The 13,135-nt window shown below is 42.9% G+C and overlaps 1 protein-coding gene across 1 annotated transcript in view; it reads right to left on the bottom strand.

Moving 5' to 3' along the window:
* Positions 1-13,135, bottom strand: part of FAT2 (FAT atypical cadherin 2) — a 109,110-nt gene that overhangs the window by 17,886 nt on the left and 78,089 nt on the right. The window contains exons 13-17 of the mRNA XM_069102565.1: positions 11,586-11,819; positions 9,622-10,005; positions 4,560-4,774; positions 2,671-2,808; positions 2,096-2,239 (exon numbers count right to left, since the gene is read on the bottom strand). Coding sequence (XP_068958666.1) covers positions 2,096-2,239; positions 2,671-2,808; positions 4,560-4,774; positions 9,622-10,005; positions 11,586-11,819 — 1,115 coding nt within the window. The remainder of the gene's footprint in view (positions 1-2,095; positions 2,240-2,670; positions 2,809-4,559; positions 4,775-9,621; positions 10,006-11,585; positions 11,820-13,135) is intronic.

The following is a 13,135-nucleotide window of genomic DNA, read 5'->3' as shown; positions in this document are numbered from 1 at the left end:
TTTTTGGAGGGGGGAAGGTAGGGCAGTTGGGGTTAAGTGACATGACCAAGGTCACACGGCTAGTTTTTGTGTTAAGTGTCTGAGGCTGGATTTGAACTCAGGTCCTCCTGATTCCAGGGCCAGTGCTCTATTCACTGCACCACCTAGCTGCCCTTTGTCCCCATTTTATAGATAAGAAAACTGAGACCCAGAGAGGGTCTCATGGCTAAAAATTATCATGTGTGAGTTATTACATAGTCATTTATAAGATAAATAAGGAAGGTGGCTTGTGGGATCAAAAAGCCCTCTACAAAAGTTTTCCCTACAGGCATCAGCTGCTACAGTAACTGATCTTCACATTAATTGAGAAGTCCACTCAACCAACAGGCATTATTATTAGGTCAATCCACATGTCACAATGACTTACAAGGGAGATGTGTTGCCCATAGGAATTCACAACAAACAAAAATCATAATCCTCTTAAACTGATGGGTATTGTATAGCTGTAACCTCTGGTAAGAGGAGCAAACTCCCAACTCTACCCCAACCTCACATGGCATAGTAGAAAACATAACTGACTTCTGGGAGGCTAGGTGGCACAGTAAATAGAGCACCGGCCCTGGAGTCAGGAGGACCCGAGTTCAAATCCAGCCTCAGACACTTAACACTAAACTAGCTGTGTGACCTTGGGCAAGTCACTTAACCCCAATTGCCCTGCCTTCCCCCCTCCAAAAAAGAAAAGAAAATAGAATTGACTTCAAGTCAAAAGATTTGGGTTTGAGTTCTGGCTTTGACCCTTTCTAACTGTGTGATCCTGTCAATTCTCTTCATCTTTCTGAGTCTGTTTCCTCATCTGCAAAAGGAAGGTAACCCTGGGCAGTGACCCTGGGCAAGTCACTTAGCTTCTCTCAATCTTAGTTTCCTATAAAATGTTAGTTTTCTATAAAATGGGAATAATAATAGCACAAGATTTTGCAAGGATCAATTGAGATAATATTTGTAAAGCTCTTTGCAAACCTCAGAGTTCTATATAAATATGTTATCATTGTCCTTATCATTATTCTCCCCACCCCCATCCCCTATGGGCTATTGTTAATAAATCAATTTCTAAATTGTAAAGACAGTAGAAAACACTGGAACTGGAATCAGAACACCTGGGTTCAAATTCTAGCTCTCCTACTTGCTATCTGTTTGAATGTGTGCCATTCACACACAACATTCTCTCTGGGTCTTTCTTATTCATCTATAAAATGGTAGAGTTGGCCAAGACTATACTTGAGGTCTCTGCCAAGTTTAAATCCTATGATTGTTACCCTACTGTATCTGGGCATCTAGGTGGCTCAGTGGATAGAGAGCTGGACTTGGAGTCAGGAAGACTCATCTTTCTGAGTTCAAACCTGGCCTCAGACAATGACTAGCTGTGTGACCCTGGGCGAGTCACTTAACCCTGTCTGTTTCAGTTCCTTATCTGCCAAATGACCTGGAGAAGAAAATGGCAAATTGCTGTAGTATCTTTGCCAAGAAAACCCCAAACAGGGTCACAACAAATCAGATACAACTGAACTGACTGAACAACAAAAACATCTGGGCAGGTCACATCTGGATGGCTGTATCCAATTCTGAGGACCACATTTCACTGTCAAACTGGGATATGTCAAGAGAAGGATAATGAAGGGATGTGACACCAATCAGCCGAAGGAACTGAGAGTGTTTAGCCTTAAGAGAGAAAACTTAAGGAGAACATCATCCCTGTCTTCAGTGATCTGAAGATCTGTCACGTCAAGGAAGGATTCCATTTATTCTGACCCCAGAAGGCAAGAAGTTGGAGCAATGGGGAAGAATTCAGCTTCATATACTAACAATTAGATCTGTCCAAAAGAGGCACGGGCTTTACCAGGATGTTAGGAACCAGTAGTAAACTCCTACTTCTGGAGGTCTTTATAACAGCGCCTGGACATGTTGGAGGTACTACAAGGGGTTGATTCCTGCTTCAGGTAAGGAAGGGTTAGCAGAGCTGACTTGGGAGAAACCTTCCAGGTCTGAGATTCTGTGATTCTACCAGGAGAGGAGGTGAATGGGGCCCTGGGCTCAGGGTAACTCAGAAGCACATCCTTACCTGGACCACGATGCTGTAGTTGAGCTGGAAGAAGCGTGGGGGGTTGTCATTGACATCAGCCACCTGCACATCCACCTCCACATCCTGGTACAGTGCCGGTTGCCCGCTGTCTGTGGCTCGAAGTGTCAGGGAGTAGCTAGAAATCTGGCCCAATGCAGGTATGAGGTAGGGGATATTAGCAGGATTGTAGGATGCCCTGCTAAGTACGTGTTCTCTCTCTTTCTCTTTTAATGATACAACTATTAGAGAGTGGAGGCAAGCTTCTGGGAGTTTAATGCTGGGTGGACTCCTAGAAGTGAAACCCAGTGCACCCGGGTATGGGGCTTCATCAGGACCATTTGGTGATTACACCAAAGGACCGAGATCCACGGAGGTCATTTAGTCTATCCCCCTGCACCCATGTTTGTATTCCCAAGAGGCATGATGATGAATTGAGTATGGCCATGATTTACCCTCTGTTCAAGGAGCAAGGGCATTGTCCTTTGTCCAGATACTTTTATGTCCTGGCTCGGAATGTGTGATATTAATTCCTCTTTTTCAATTTCCCCAAGGGTCTTTTCCACCATGTAACTCACCTCCTCCCAATCCAGATGCTTGGCAATCTGGAGCTCTCCCTTCTTAGGATGGATGGTAAAGTGGCCCAGCTGGTCCCCTGCCACCAGGCTGTAGGTAATGGCACTGTTTAGGGGGCCATCCCCATCAGTTGCTGATACCTGTAAAAGGGAAATGACCTTCTGGGAGGGAAGAGACTGACCACTTTTTACTACTTCAGTTTCTTCAACTGTAAAATAGGGATTATAACAGCACTTACTAATGACGACAGAATTAAAGAATATTTGTACGGCACTTAGAGTTCCTGGAAAACACTATATGAATACTTATTCCTTTCCTTTTCCCCTTCCTAAGCTTGCCATGGAAACTGGGCTAGTTTTCCATTAAAAGGCAGGAAAGCTGTTCCTGAAATTTGATTGGTGCAGTGTTCTAAGGCTCAAGCCTTTGACATGACTTCCCAGCCACATAGGGGATAAAAGGCCAGTCCCAGAAGAGCTAATGTCCTTCGGATCTAATGGATGTTCCATGGCTGTGGGAATCAACACAACTTTCTCACCAAACAAGTTTCCATATGGGGATTAGTAGGGCTGAGTCTACTTAAACCAGTGCCATGAGCTTGCTGGGGATCCTCTGCACTCTGTGGCTAGATAAGCACCTTTTTGTTACTGGTCACACGATCCACAAATGGCTCATTTCATTCCAGTTCTGAACCTGAAGTACTAAATAAGCCCCAGCCTACAAAACCAGGTGAGCCCTCCCAGCATACTGCAGCTCAGGGCTGGACTAGGTTCTATCCTTTTGTTCTAAGGGAGAGTTTCACTGGGAGGAGAGGCAGTAAAATAGCACATTTCATCTTCATGAATAAAACATTTTTTAGAGAAAGAAAAGTTAATGCAGTATCAGTTTCTTTTTCTTTATGAAAATGAAAATAATAGACAATACAAGCTCTTTCTGTATATATCATTCTTAGTCTGGCTACATGTTCAAACAAACACACTTTTCAGCTCTGATGTTTACATAATACAATTTTTTACAGCATAATTGAAAAGTGATTTGTTGTCTCTAGGCACTGAAACCACTGGATAACATAGCAGCAGGAAGAGACCACTGGACGATGAGACAAAAGGCCTGGGTTCAAGTGCTGGATCCATTGCTTGTTGGCCCTTGTGGCAAATCCCATTTAACCTGTAGCCTCAGTCTCTTCATCTGTAAAGTGGGGATACTAATTGCCCTAATGGGTCATTGTGATGATATGTTTTATAAACAATAAAGCGCTTTTAAAAATTATCATCACCTTATGAAGCTTTTACTCCCACTGGTTTCTTCTGTATGCTGGCAGCTATTGTGTGTATTACAAGCACAGCCTGACAACCCTCATTACAAGTCATACACACATATAATCTCATAGTGGCTAGCATTTGTATAGCACCTTAAGATTTACAAAATGCTTTACGTAAGTCATCCCACTTGACAAAACAATGTTGTAAGGTTGCGGGGTTGGGGGAGGTTGTCACTTGCCTAGAGTCACATGCTTCTGCCCAGAGTAAGGGAAGGTCCTACGACTCTTCTTCGGCATCTCTCATTTTTTCCCTCTCCCCCACAGAGCATCACCACTTTTGGTCTTTTAGCTCACTTCTTGGTGCTTTGGACTGCAGAGTCAAGTTGGTGTTGGTAGGGCCAGCACAAAGAAGGTTCCTGACCTTATGGTACCACATGGTGCCAGCCACTGGCCAAAGACACTGAGACCTGCGACCCATACCAGTGCGTCTACCTTCTAATCAAAGTTTTCAAGTCCTCTGGCTTTTTCCTCAGGCATTTCTTGTCCTCTGATCCACTAAGACTGATACAGGGAGGGAATCTGGCTCCAAGCCTGTGGTCAAAGGTCAGGAGTAGAGGGTAAGGGTGGTCTTACCGTGAGGATGGTCTCTCCCACAGCAGTATCTTCCTTAACCTCGATACTATACAGATCCTGGGGAAATTGGGGTGGATGATCATTGACATCGGTAATGTTGACTGCAACTATGGTCCCATCATTGAGGGAGGGAGATCTCTTTCGGATGCACTCGATGGACAAGTAATATTCTTGACCAGTTTCGAAGTCCAGGCTCCCACTGACATACAGAATCCCTATTCAGGGCAATTATATATATTTACATTATATATTTAATATTATATATTAATATTAAATTAATAATAAAATTAATAATATTAAATTAATAATAAAATTATTATATATTTGTATACATTGTATATAAATGAATGAATGAATATATAAATATATAAATAAATGAAAGTTTTTAAAAGAGAAGATATAGAAAGAGCAAAAGAACTTGGGACTAAAGTGAGTTAGGAGACAGCCAGGCCATGGGCTGCTTCAGGAGAAATGGTAGACAAGGGAGAAGTCTGCACCTGGGCCTACCTTGGAACTATAACTATGGTCCATCACGGGACATGACAAGTGTTGATCAAGAAGCAGCTGGGTCTCTCATGGCCCAGCCAATGAGCCATCCCTACAGGCTAGCAGCCAAAAGGCAGGACCAGAGAGCTCCCAAGGAGGAGTAGCAGGGAGATGCCTTAAATTCTGAGATCCTCAACAAACTGGGCCTCAGCAAAGCCGTGAGTAGAAAAATTCTGGGGGATGATTTTGAGTTTCTCATGGTTATAGCTGGTAAGGAGGTCTATGTGTAGGCACCTGAACTACTTAGGGCACACCTCTTGATTTGTTTTGGGTTCTTTGCCCGAGAAGAATTACAGGCACCTTTCCCAAGGTTATTTTAATATATTTTAATTTATATATATATTTACTAAATTTTATATTAAATATATTTATTATATTATTTATAAATATCAATTATTTATAATTTGTTTTAGAATTGTATTTTATAATTTATAATTATTTATATATTTTATAATTATAATTAATTATTATTATATTTATTTTTAAAATATATTTAATATATTTTACTTTCTTTTGTTTCTATGTTTGTGACCAAAGGACTATAGCAAAGCTTATGTGATTGGCTTTATTATGCTTTGCTAATGTAACTGAATGGAAGAACAGCAATGAAGGGAAAAGGGTGGAGTTTTCCCAGTGGTTGAGGTCAGCACCCAGACTTTTAATTGATAAATTTATATCGACTGTGAGTCCGCAGACTAAGGAGACAAACACTGTGACCGTGAAAGAGGAGGATCTAGGTGACAGAGGTCATCACTTCTCTAAGAACCAGAAAGAATTTGGAATTTCTCCCCAGCCCAAGCCTTCTGGCACTGGGTGGAGGGGCCATGATATAACTTCAAGGTATTATAATAGTAATAATAATAGCTAACATTTACATATACATCCTCTGTGCCAGGTGCTGTGTTAAGTATTTTACAATTATTATCTCATTTGGTCCTTACAACAACCCTGGGAGGGGGTCAGATCCCCCTCCACCACCCAAGGCTTCGTGGCCCTAGGACACCTATATGAAACCTATAGCTGGAACTTCTCTTTCCTTTCCTTTTATTAGCCCCATTTTATAGATGAGGAAACTGAGTCAAACAGCGGTAAAGTTACTTGCCCAGGGTCACATGTCTAGGAAGTGTTTGAGACTGGATTTGAATTCAGGTCTTCTGAGTCTAAGCCCATTGCACTAACTTGCTCCTATTGTTGAACAAAATCAGGGAAATGGCTTACAGTGTCCATGGTGGCTAAATATGAATGCATGTTATAAAAAATGGGATGGACATCCTCATTAGATTATGAGCTGGCCATATCTGGAGGTCTTTAAGTGGGAGCTAGAGGAAGACTTGTCAGGATGTTATAAAGGCGATTCCTGCCTCAGCACGGGTTGGACTAGCCTAGGCACTACCTCTAAGATCTTCCAACTCTGAAATTTTAGAATTCTTCAGAAACTGACGGTCAGAAAATATGAATTGGTGGGAGAATGGATGAGGAGATAAAGAATGTTCTTGGAATCAGGAAAAGTAGTTTGAAGAACAGTTCTAAGAGTAACTGTGAATAACTAATCTATTCTGAGTAATAAGAATATTCAAATCAACAAGGGGCTTATGAAGGAAAACGCTACCCTCCTTCATAAAAGAACTGACATGTATGGTTCCACATACATCAAATATCAAAATATATCATCTGTTGGCCTTCTCTTAATGTGGAGTTGGGAGGGAGGAAAGGAGACAACTCAGAGCTCAAAATGTAACAAAAAAAATAAATTTAATAGTTATTTTAAAATTAAAAAATTTTAAAATGTGGTGACAGCATTTATAAGACTAATTATAATAAACAGCATATACACATAATAATAATAGCATATATACACATGTGGGTGTGTATATACCTATATGCATATATAACTATAATATAAACACACAAATTTATATAAGGTATATACATGTGTGTGTATATATAAGGTGTGTATATGTCCTATTAGATATGTATGTATACTGTACATATATGCCATGTATGTATGATATATACACGTGATATATGTGTGTGTATATATTACACATATATCCACGTATATATGTATTTACCCTTTAAGGGTTTTGAAGTGCTTGATATATATTATCCCATTTGATATTCACTGATGAACATGTGAGCCTTCAGTGTGAGGGTGCTCAGAGTGGCCATCCTACCTTGCATAGAGAGGACATGTACAGCCACATCTGGCTTAGAGGTCTCCAATTTTAATTCATACCCTTTGAATCACAGAAAGGTAGAAGGACATGTTCTACAAAGAACCTTCTATTCCAGCTTTCTCTCTTGACAGCAGAGCAAATTGATGTCCCAGGAAAACAAGACTTGCCCCAGTTTGCACACTGAGCCAGAGGCAGAGTTGGGACCAGACCTCAGGCCTCCACATTCCCCACTCTGTCACTCTTTCCAGTCTTTTCCAGACTGCCGTCCCTTGCAAGGGCAAAGAGGTGAAAGGCACAGTGAAGGTGGAGAGCATCTGGGTAGCACTTATATGGAAAGATGAACATGTCTAACCCTGCCAGGGGAATGATTTCAGTAGTTTAGCAAAAAAGACCCTGAGATTGAGTAGACTGTGGGCTTCTTCAGGGAGGGATTATTCCTTTGTTTTGTCTCTGTCACCCTGTAATACCTAGCATAGCTTTACACAACAGGAGACTCTCAATAAATGCTCGTTGAATCACCGACAGTCTCCAGTATGGAGTATGGGGGTGGGGGGGAGCACAGAGAGGAGACCATAGCATTCAATAATCAGTGTTGAGGGGTGAGGAGAGGCCCCAATTTCAACCTGCATAAGAGGAACAACTGTCTTTGTGCCCCCAAAGAAGGGGCACAGGCAGAAACGAAGAGGCCAGACTTCAGTGACATACTGCTAGATGTCAGTACCGCATTCTTCCCAGCCCCTCATCCTTAGCCCTTGAATCCTGGTTGTCTGATGGGGACGAATAGGAAAGAATTAAGAGATCATTGTACCCATTCCCTTCCCTCCCCCACCCTCAAATACAGGCAGAAGCCTTCTCAGTTACTTTCTTGTTCTAACTTGCTCCTCCACACTCATCCCTCATGGCTCTGTTCCCAGAAGATTCTATAGCTAAGACAGCAGCCAGAACTGCCAAGAAGATGCCCCAAGTCTACAAAGGATCTACCTCCTTTTTCTTTTCTCTCGAGGTCCCAGGAAACTCTTCCCCCTCTCCCTCCACCCCCCCAAGCCTCTACCTCACCTTCTTCAGGATAAGAAAACATGATAGGAAGACAAGGGGTAACCTCTTATCTTAGGGAGCCAGTCAGAACCTCTCTGGCCTGGGGCACAGCCTCCCTATGCCCCACAAAAGAGCTTCTCACCTTTCTCCCAGGGATAGGAATAAATGACGGCTGTGACCCCAGGGAAACACAGTACAGGGGAAAGAACACTAGATTTGGAAACAGGGGACCTGTGTTTGAATCCTGATGCTGTTGCTAACTACCTGTGTGAGACTGGGGAAGTCATTTACCTCTCAGGGACTCATTTTCTCATCAGTAAAATGAGGGGGTTGGGATAAGGTCTCTTGCTGCTCTAAATCTATGTTCCTATAAATAAGAGGACCCCTCCCCCACTCTCTGCTGTGCCAAATCCTTACCTGAATGCCACCTGCAGAGACCTACATTTGTTGTGAAATGCTCTGTACTTTTTGAAACTTCTCTTCAAAGTTATCTGCCAATTTCCACCTCCTATCTCCTTTCCCCCAATCTACCTCTTGTTTCTACCTTTCCTCAACCAAACACATTTGCCCTCAATTCCTTATGCTCACTCTTGTCGTTTTGACTACAAAGTCATATCAGCACTGCAAATAGCACCGGAGCGGGGGTGGGGGGGGTAGTCTTATGAATTACCACCCATTGTCCACATATACCTCCCACTTCCACCCTAGACCACCATAAAGCAAAAAGAAACAACCAGGCAAGATGCTCTCTCATCAGCAGAGATAATCAGTGAAATGGGATGGTTGAGAAGCACTGAGTTAGGGATGGAGAAGGGGTCTGATCCCCTTCTACCACCCAAGGCTTATTGGCCCTACGACACCTGTAGCTGAACTTCTTTTTCTTTTCCCTCACTTCTTCCTTGGCCCTTTCTCTTCTTCATCTTTTCTTTTCTCTCTGGTCTTCCTTTCCCCCATCTGCTTCTCTAACTCCCTCTTTTCTACTTTTCCTTCATCCCTCCCCTTTCCCCTCTTTCCCTCCTCCCTTTCTTCCTCTTCTTTTTCTCTTTCTCCTCCTCTCTCTAGGTCACTGAGTGATAAGGGACCATCAGACCTAGAGAAGACTTATAGATTATCTAATACCAACCTGCTGATTTGCAAGGGAAGAAAATGAGGAATCAGGTTGACCAAGGTCCCACACAGAGTTAGGCTGGAAACAAAGCCTATTGATTCCCACTGTTTCTGTCACATTCCTGCTGTAGAAAATTGAGCCCCCAATGGGATGGATCTCCAAGTCTCTAGAAAATGCTCCCATCCTACATTCTCACCTGTATGGTAGTCCAGCCGGAATTTCTCCTGCTCATTCCCACTGACAATCTGGTAACCTGTCTTCTCAGCACCCTCCCGGGTGAGTGGACCCAACCGGAGGACCTCGGTGCCTGGGCGGGCATCTTCAGGGACCTGCACACTGTGCTCGGTGCTCAAGAACACAGGCAGGTAGTCAGCCAGGTCCACCACAGAGACTGTGACTGTTCCCAATGTGGACAGTGGGGTTGGGGCCCCCTGATCTGAAGCCCTAACTGTCAATTCAAGGACCTCCTGTTGCCTTGCTCGCAGCGGCTTCTCCAGGCGGATCACCCCTGTGGTAGCCTCTATGGAAAAGTGACCATCAGCTGAGCCCACTAGGGAATAGGACACCTGGGCATTAACACCTGTTGGGAGAGAAATGATATTTACATCAAACACTCAGGCTTGACCGTCAAGGCCCTCTGTGAAAAAAAAAATGTCTTCCCAGGTTTGGGGAAGGGAAGGGATTCTTACTTATGTGGTGACTGTATGAATGATAGAATCTTAGCATTGAAAGTGACCTCAAAGGTCATCTGGACAAACTACTGTCTGAGTCACAAATTCCCTCTAGCAGATCCCCAATAATCACCAATAAGTGACTGTTGAGACTCTACTTTAACACTTCCAGTGCTGTGGAACTCACTACACCTTGCGAGAGAGCCCACTTTACTTTTGAACAGTGAGAATTGTTAGGAAGTTTTTTCTTATGTTGAGCCAAGAAATCATCATTCTCTTAACTTTCACCTGGTAGTCCTATTTCTGTTCATAGAGGCTTGAGCAGAACAAGCTTAATCCTCTTCTGGAATGAAAACTTTTTAAATACCCCCAAGAATCACACAGAAGATATGTGTCAAAGGCAGGATTTGAACCCAGGTGCTCCTGACTCTGAGGCTGGCTCTCTAATTCACTATTTCACACTGTCTCTCTAATAGAGGCACTTTTTATTTAGTTAATTTAGTCATGTCCAACTCTTCATGACCCCTCATGGGGTTTTCTTGGCCATGATACCAAAGTGATTTGTCATTTCCTTCTCCAGCTCCTTTTACAGATGAAGAAACTGAGGCAAACAGAGTTAAGTGACTTGCCCAGGGTCACACAGCTAGCAAGTGTCTGAGGTCAGATCTGCATTCAGGAAGATGAACCTTCCTGACTCTAGGCCCAACGCTCTATCCACTGTGCCACCTAGCTGCCCTGGTATAGGCATACTGGAGAATAAGGAAAATCCCACTGAGATGGTCTGGGATTCAGCTATGAGAACTATCCTTCTTTCCTTCCAGATCATTTCTTCATATAATCAAAGCTGTCCTACCCTGCCCCCCACTCCCATCAGATGACACTAATTTCATCCTTCTTCTTCCTCCCTATAAAAGTCTCTCTATTCCAAGCCAATCTGCTTGGCATCTCCCATACATGGTTTATTAATTGCTTTCCCCTTGCCTTTGTGCTAGCTAGGTCCCCTTTACAATCTGATTATCCATGTCCTCCTCTAAAACCTAGCTTTTACCTTCTCTGGGAAACCTTCCTAGACTAATCCTATTTGCTTTCTCTATCATTCCTTTACTTGGCAGCCCCATTAATAATATGTCCTCAGGTTGTAGAACACTGTTTTCTACTTATGGGTAAGTTCAGGCAATGTGTGTATGTGAACCTGTAAACGTGTCTCCTCAAAAATATTGTAAGCCTCTTGAGGTCAGGGACTTTAGTTCATTGGTATCTGCCTAGCACAATGCTAAGTACCACAACTTCTGGCTCTTCTCTCCAGAGCCTTAATAACTCAATTAGTTCTGCAGCTATCACTGCTTTTTTTGAATAAGGGATAAACCCTGCTACTTGTTATGTTCTATATAAGTTGTCTAAGTGTGGAGTTTGGGTTGTTCTCAATGGTTGGGATGGATGGTCTACACAAAAGGAGCGGGTCCCCTACCCCGGCCTCATTTAAACTTACCTTCATCTGGATCCCGGGCAAAAACAACAGCTACCGGCGTCTTCACAGTCGTGTTGTCAAAGACAGCCACAGAGCAATGCTTAGGGAAGAACCTCGGTGCATTGTCATTCACATCCTCTACCCGGATGGTCACATCGGCCTGACATGACCGCCCTCCTCCATCTGTGGCCTTGGTTACCAGGTGGTACACGTCCTTCTGCTCACGGTCCAGAGGCATTAGGGTGGTCAGCTCCCCTAGCAGGCAAAATTAGAACTGGTAAGCTTTCCCAGTGGTCAACAGGACTTGTGCCACAAAAGTCTAGGAAAGGAGAGAAAATGATCACCAGCCCTACTGGCCAGTCCTTGGTCAGGGTGAGACTGGCTGAAAGCTCAGGTGCTTTGCCTTTTGGGGAATGTCCTGGATAGTTCTGAGGAGAGCATTCTTCTTCCACTCACTCTGCTGGCCCATCTTAAAACACTATGTAAAGATTGGCTGTCATCAATGTTGCTATACCAACAGAGATAATAAAAAGTAATACAAGATAAGTATATGAGGCATGCAAGCATGAACTATTGCCTCAGTTTTCTCATCCATAAGTGAAGATAAGAAAATAGAGACTCAGGGCACAGAATGATAATTTTTTTAAATTTTTGGACATGATCAATTCAAGAATTAGTTCTCTCTCCCTTTACACATATAATATACACATATATACATATATGTAAGTATGTATTTGTTATGAGGGTTTTGTTTCCTTTTTTCTTAAAAGGGGGAATGAAAATCCGGCCTCAGACACTTAACACTTACTAGCCATGTGACCTTGGGCAAGTCATTTAACTCCAATTGCCCCTGCCTTCCCCCCTCCAAAAAGCAAAAAAAAAAGGGGGGGGATGAAAATAATAAAATTTTATTATTAAAAAAGCTAAATTAAATTTTGAAAAATTAAACAAGTAAAAGTTATTAAGCTCCAACAAAGGAAATAGCATCAAAGCAAGGTTTAGTATAGCTAGCAAGCCCAGGCATTTGTTGTGGGAGAAGGGAGAAGGGCAAGAATCGTGATGTGAGATTAAACTTCCTGCAGTACCACTTTCTTCCTATCCTGATGATAGAATGGTAGAGCTGGTGAGGAACTTGGAAGTCACCTAGGGCACAGAATCAGAGATTTGGAGCTGGGAAGGACCACAGCAGTCACTGAAACCAATCACCTCATCTTCAAGTGAGGAAACAGACCCAGAGAACTTCAGTAACATGTGCAGGGCCACACAGCTAGCAACTGACTGAATCATGATTTGAACCTAAGCATTACTGACTCCAGGTTCAGCACCCTACTCATTACATTCCCCTCATTTTACAGAGGAGGAAACGGAGGCACAAAGGGATGATCTAGCCTGTCTGAGGCCATAGTTAGGAACTGGCAAAGCCAAGACCAGCGTTCTTTCTACTACCTCACATCTTAAGAACCTGCAATCACTCCCCACTGCCTCCTGGATTGTCATAAAATCAAACAACTCTAGAATATCAGAGCCAAAAAGTAGTTTAAAAATTGTCTAATATAATTCCTTTGTTTTAC

Source organism: Petaurus breviceps, unplaced genomic scaffold, assembly GCF_028583685.1.
Source record: "Petaurus breviceps papuanus isolate PSGF00001 unplaced genomic scaffold, PetGlider_PUasm1.0 551, whole genome shotgun sequence".
Lineage (NCBI taxonomy): Eukaryota > Metazoa > Chordata > Mammalia > Diprotodontia > Petauridae > Petaurus > Petaurus breviceps.
Note: the sequence above shows the minus strand (reverse complement) of the source record. Positions and strands in the feature narration are given on the sequence as shown.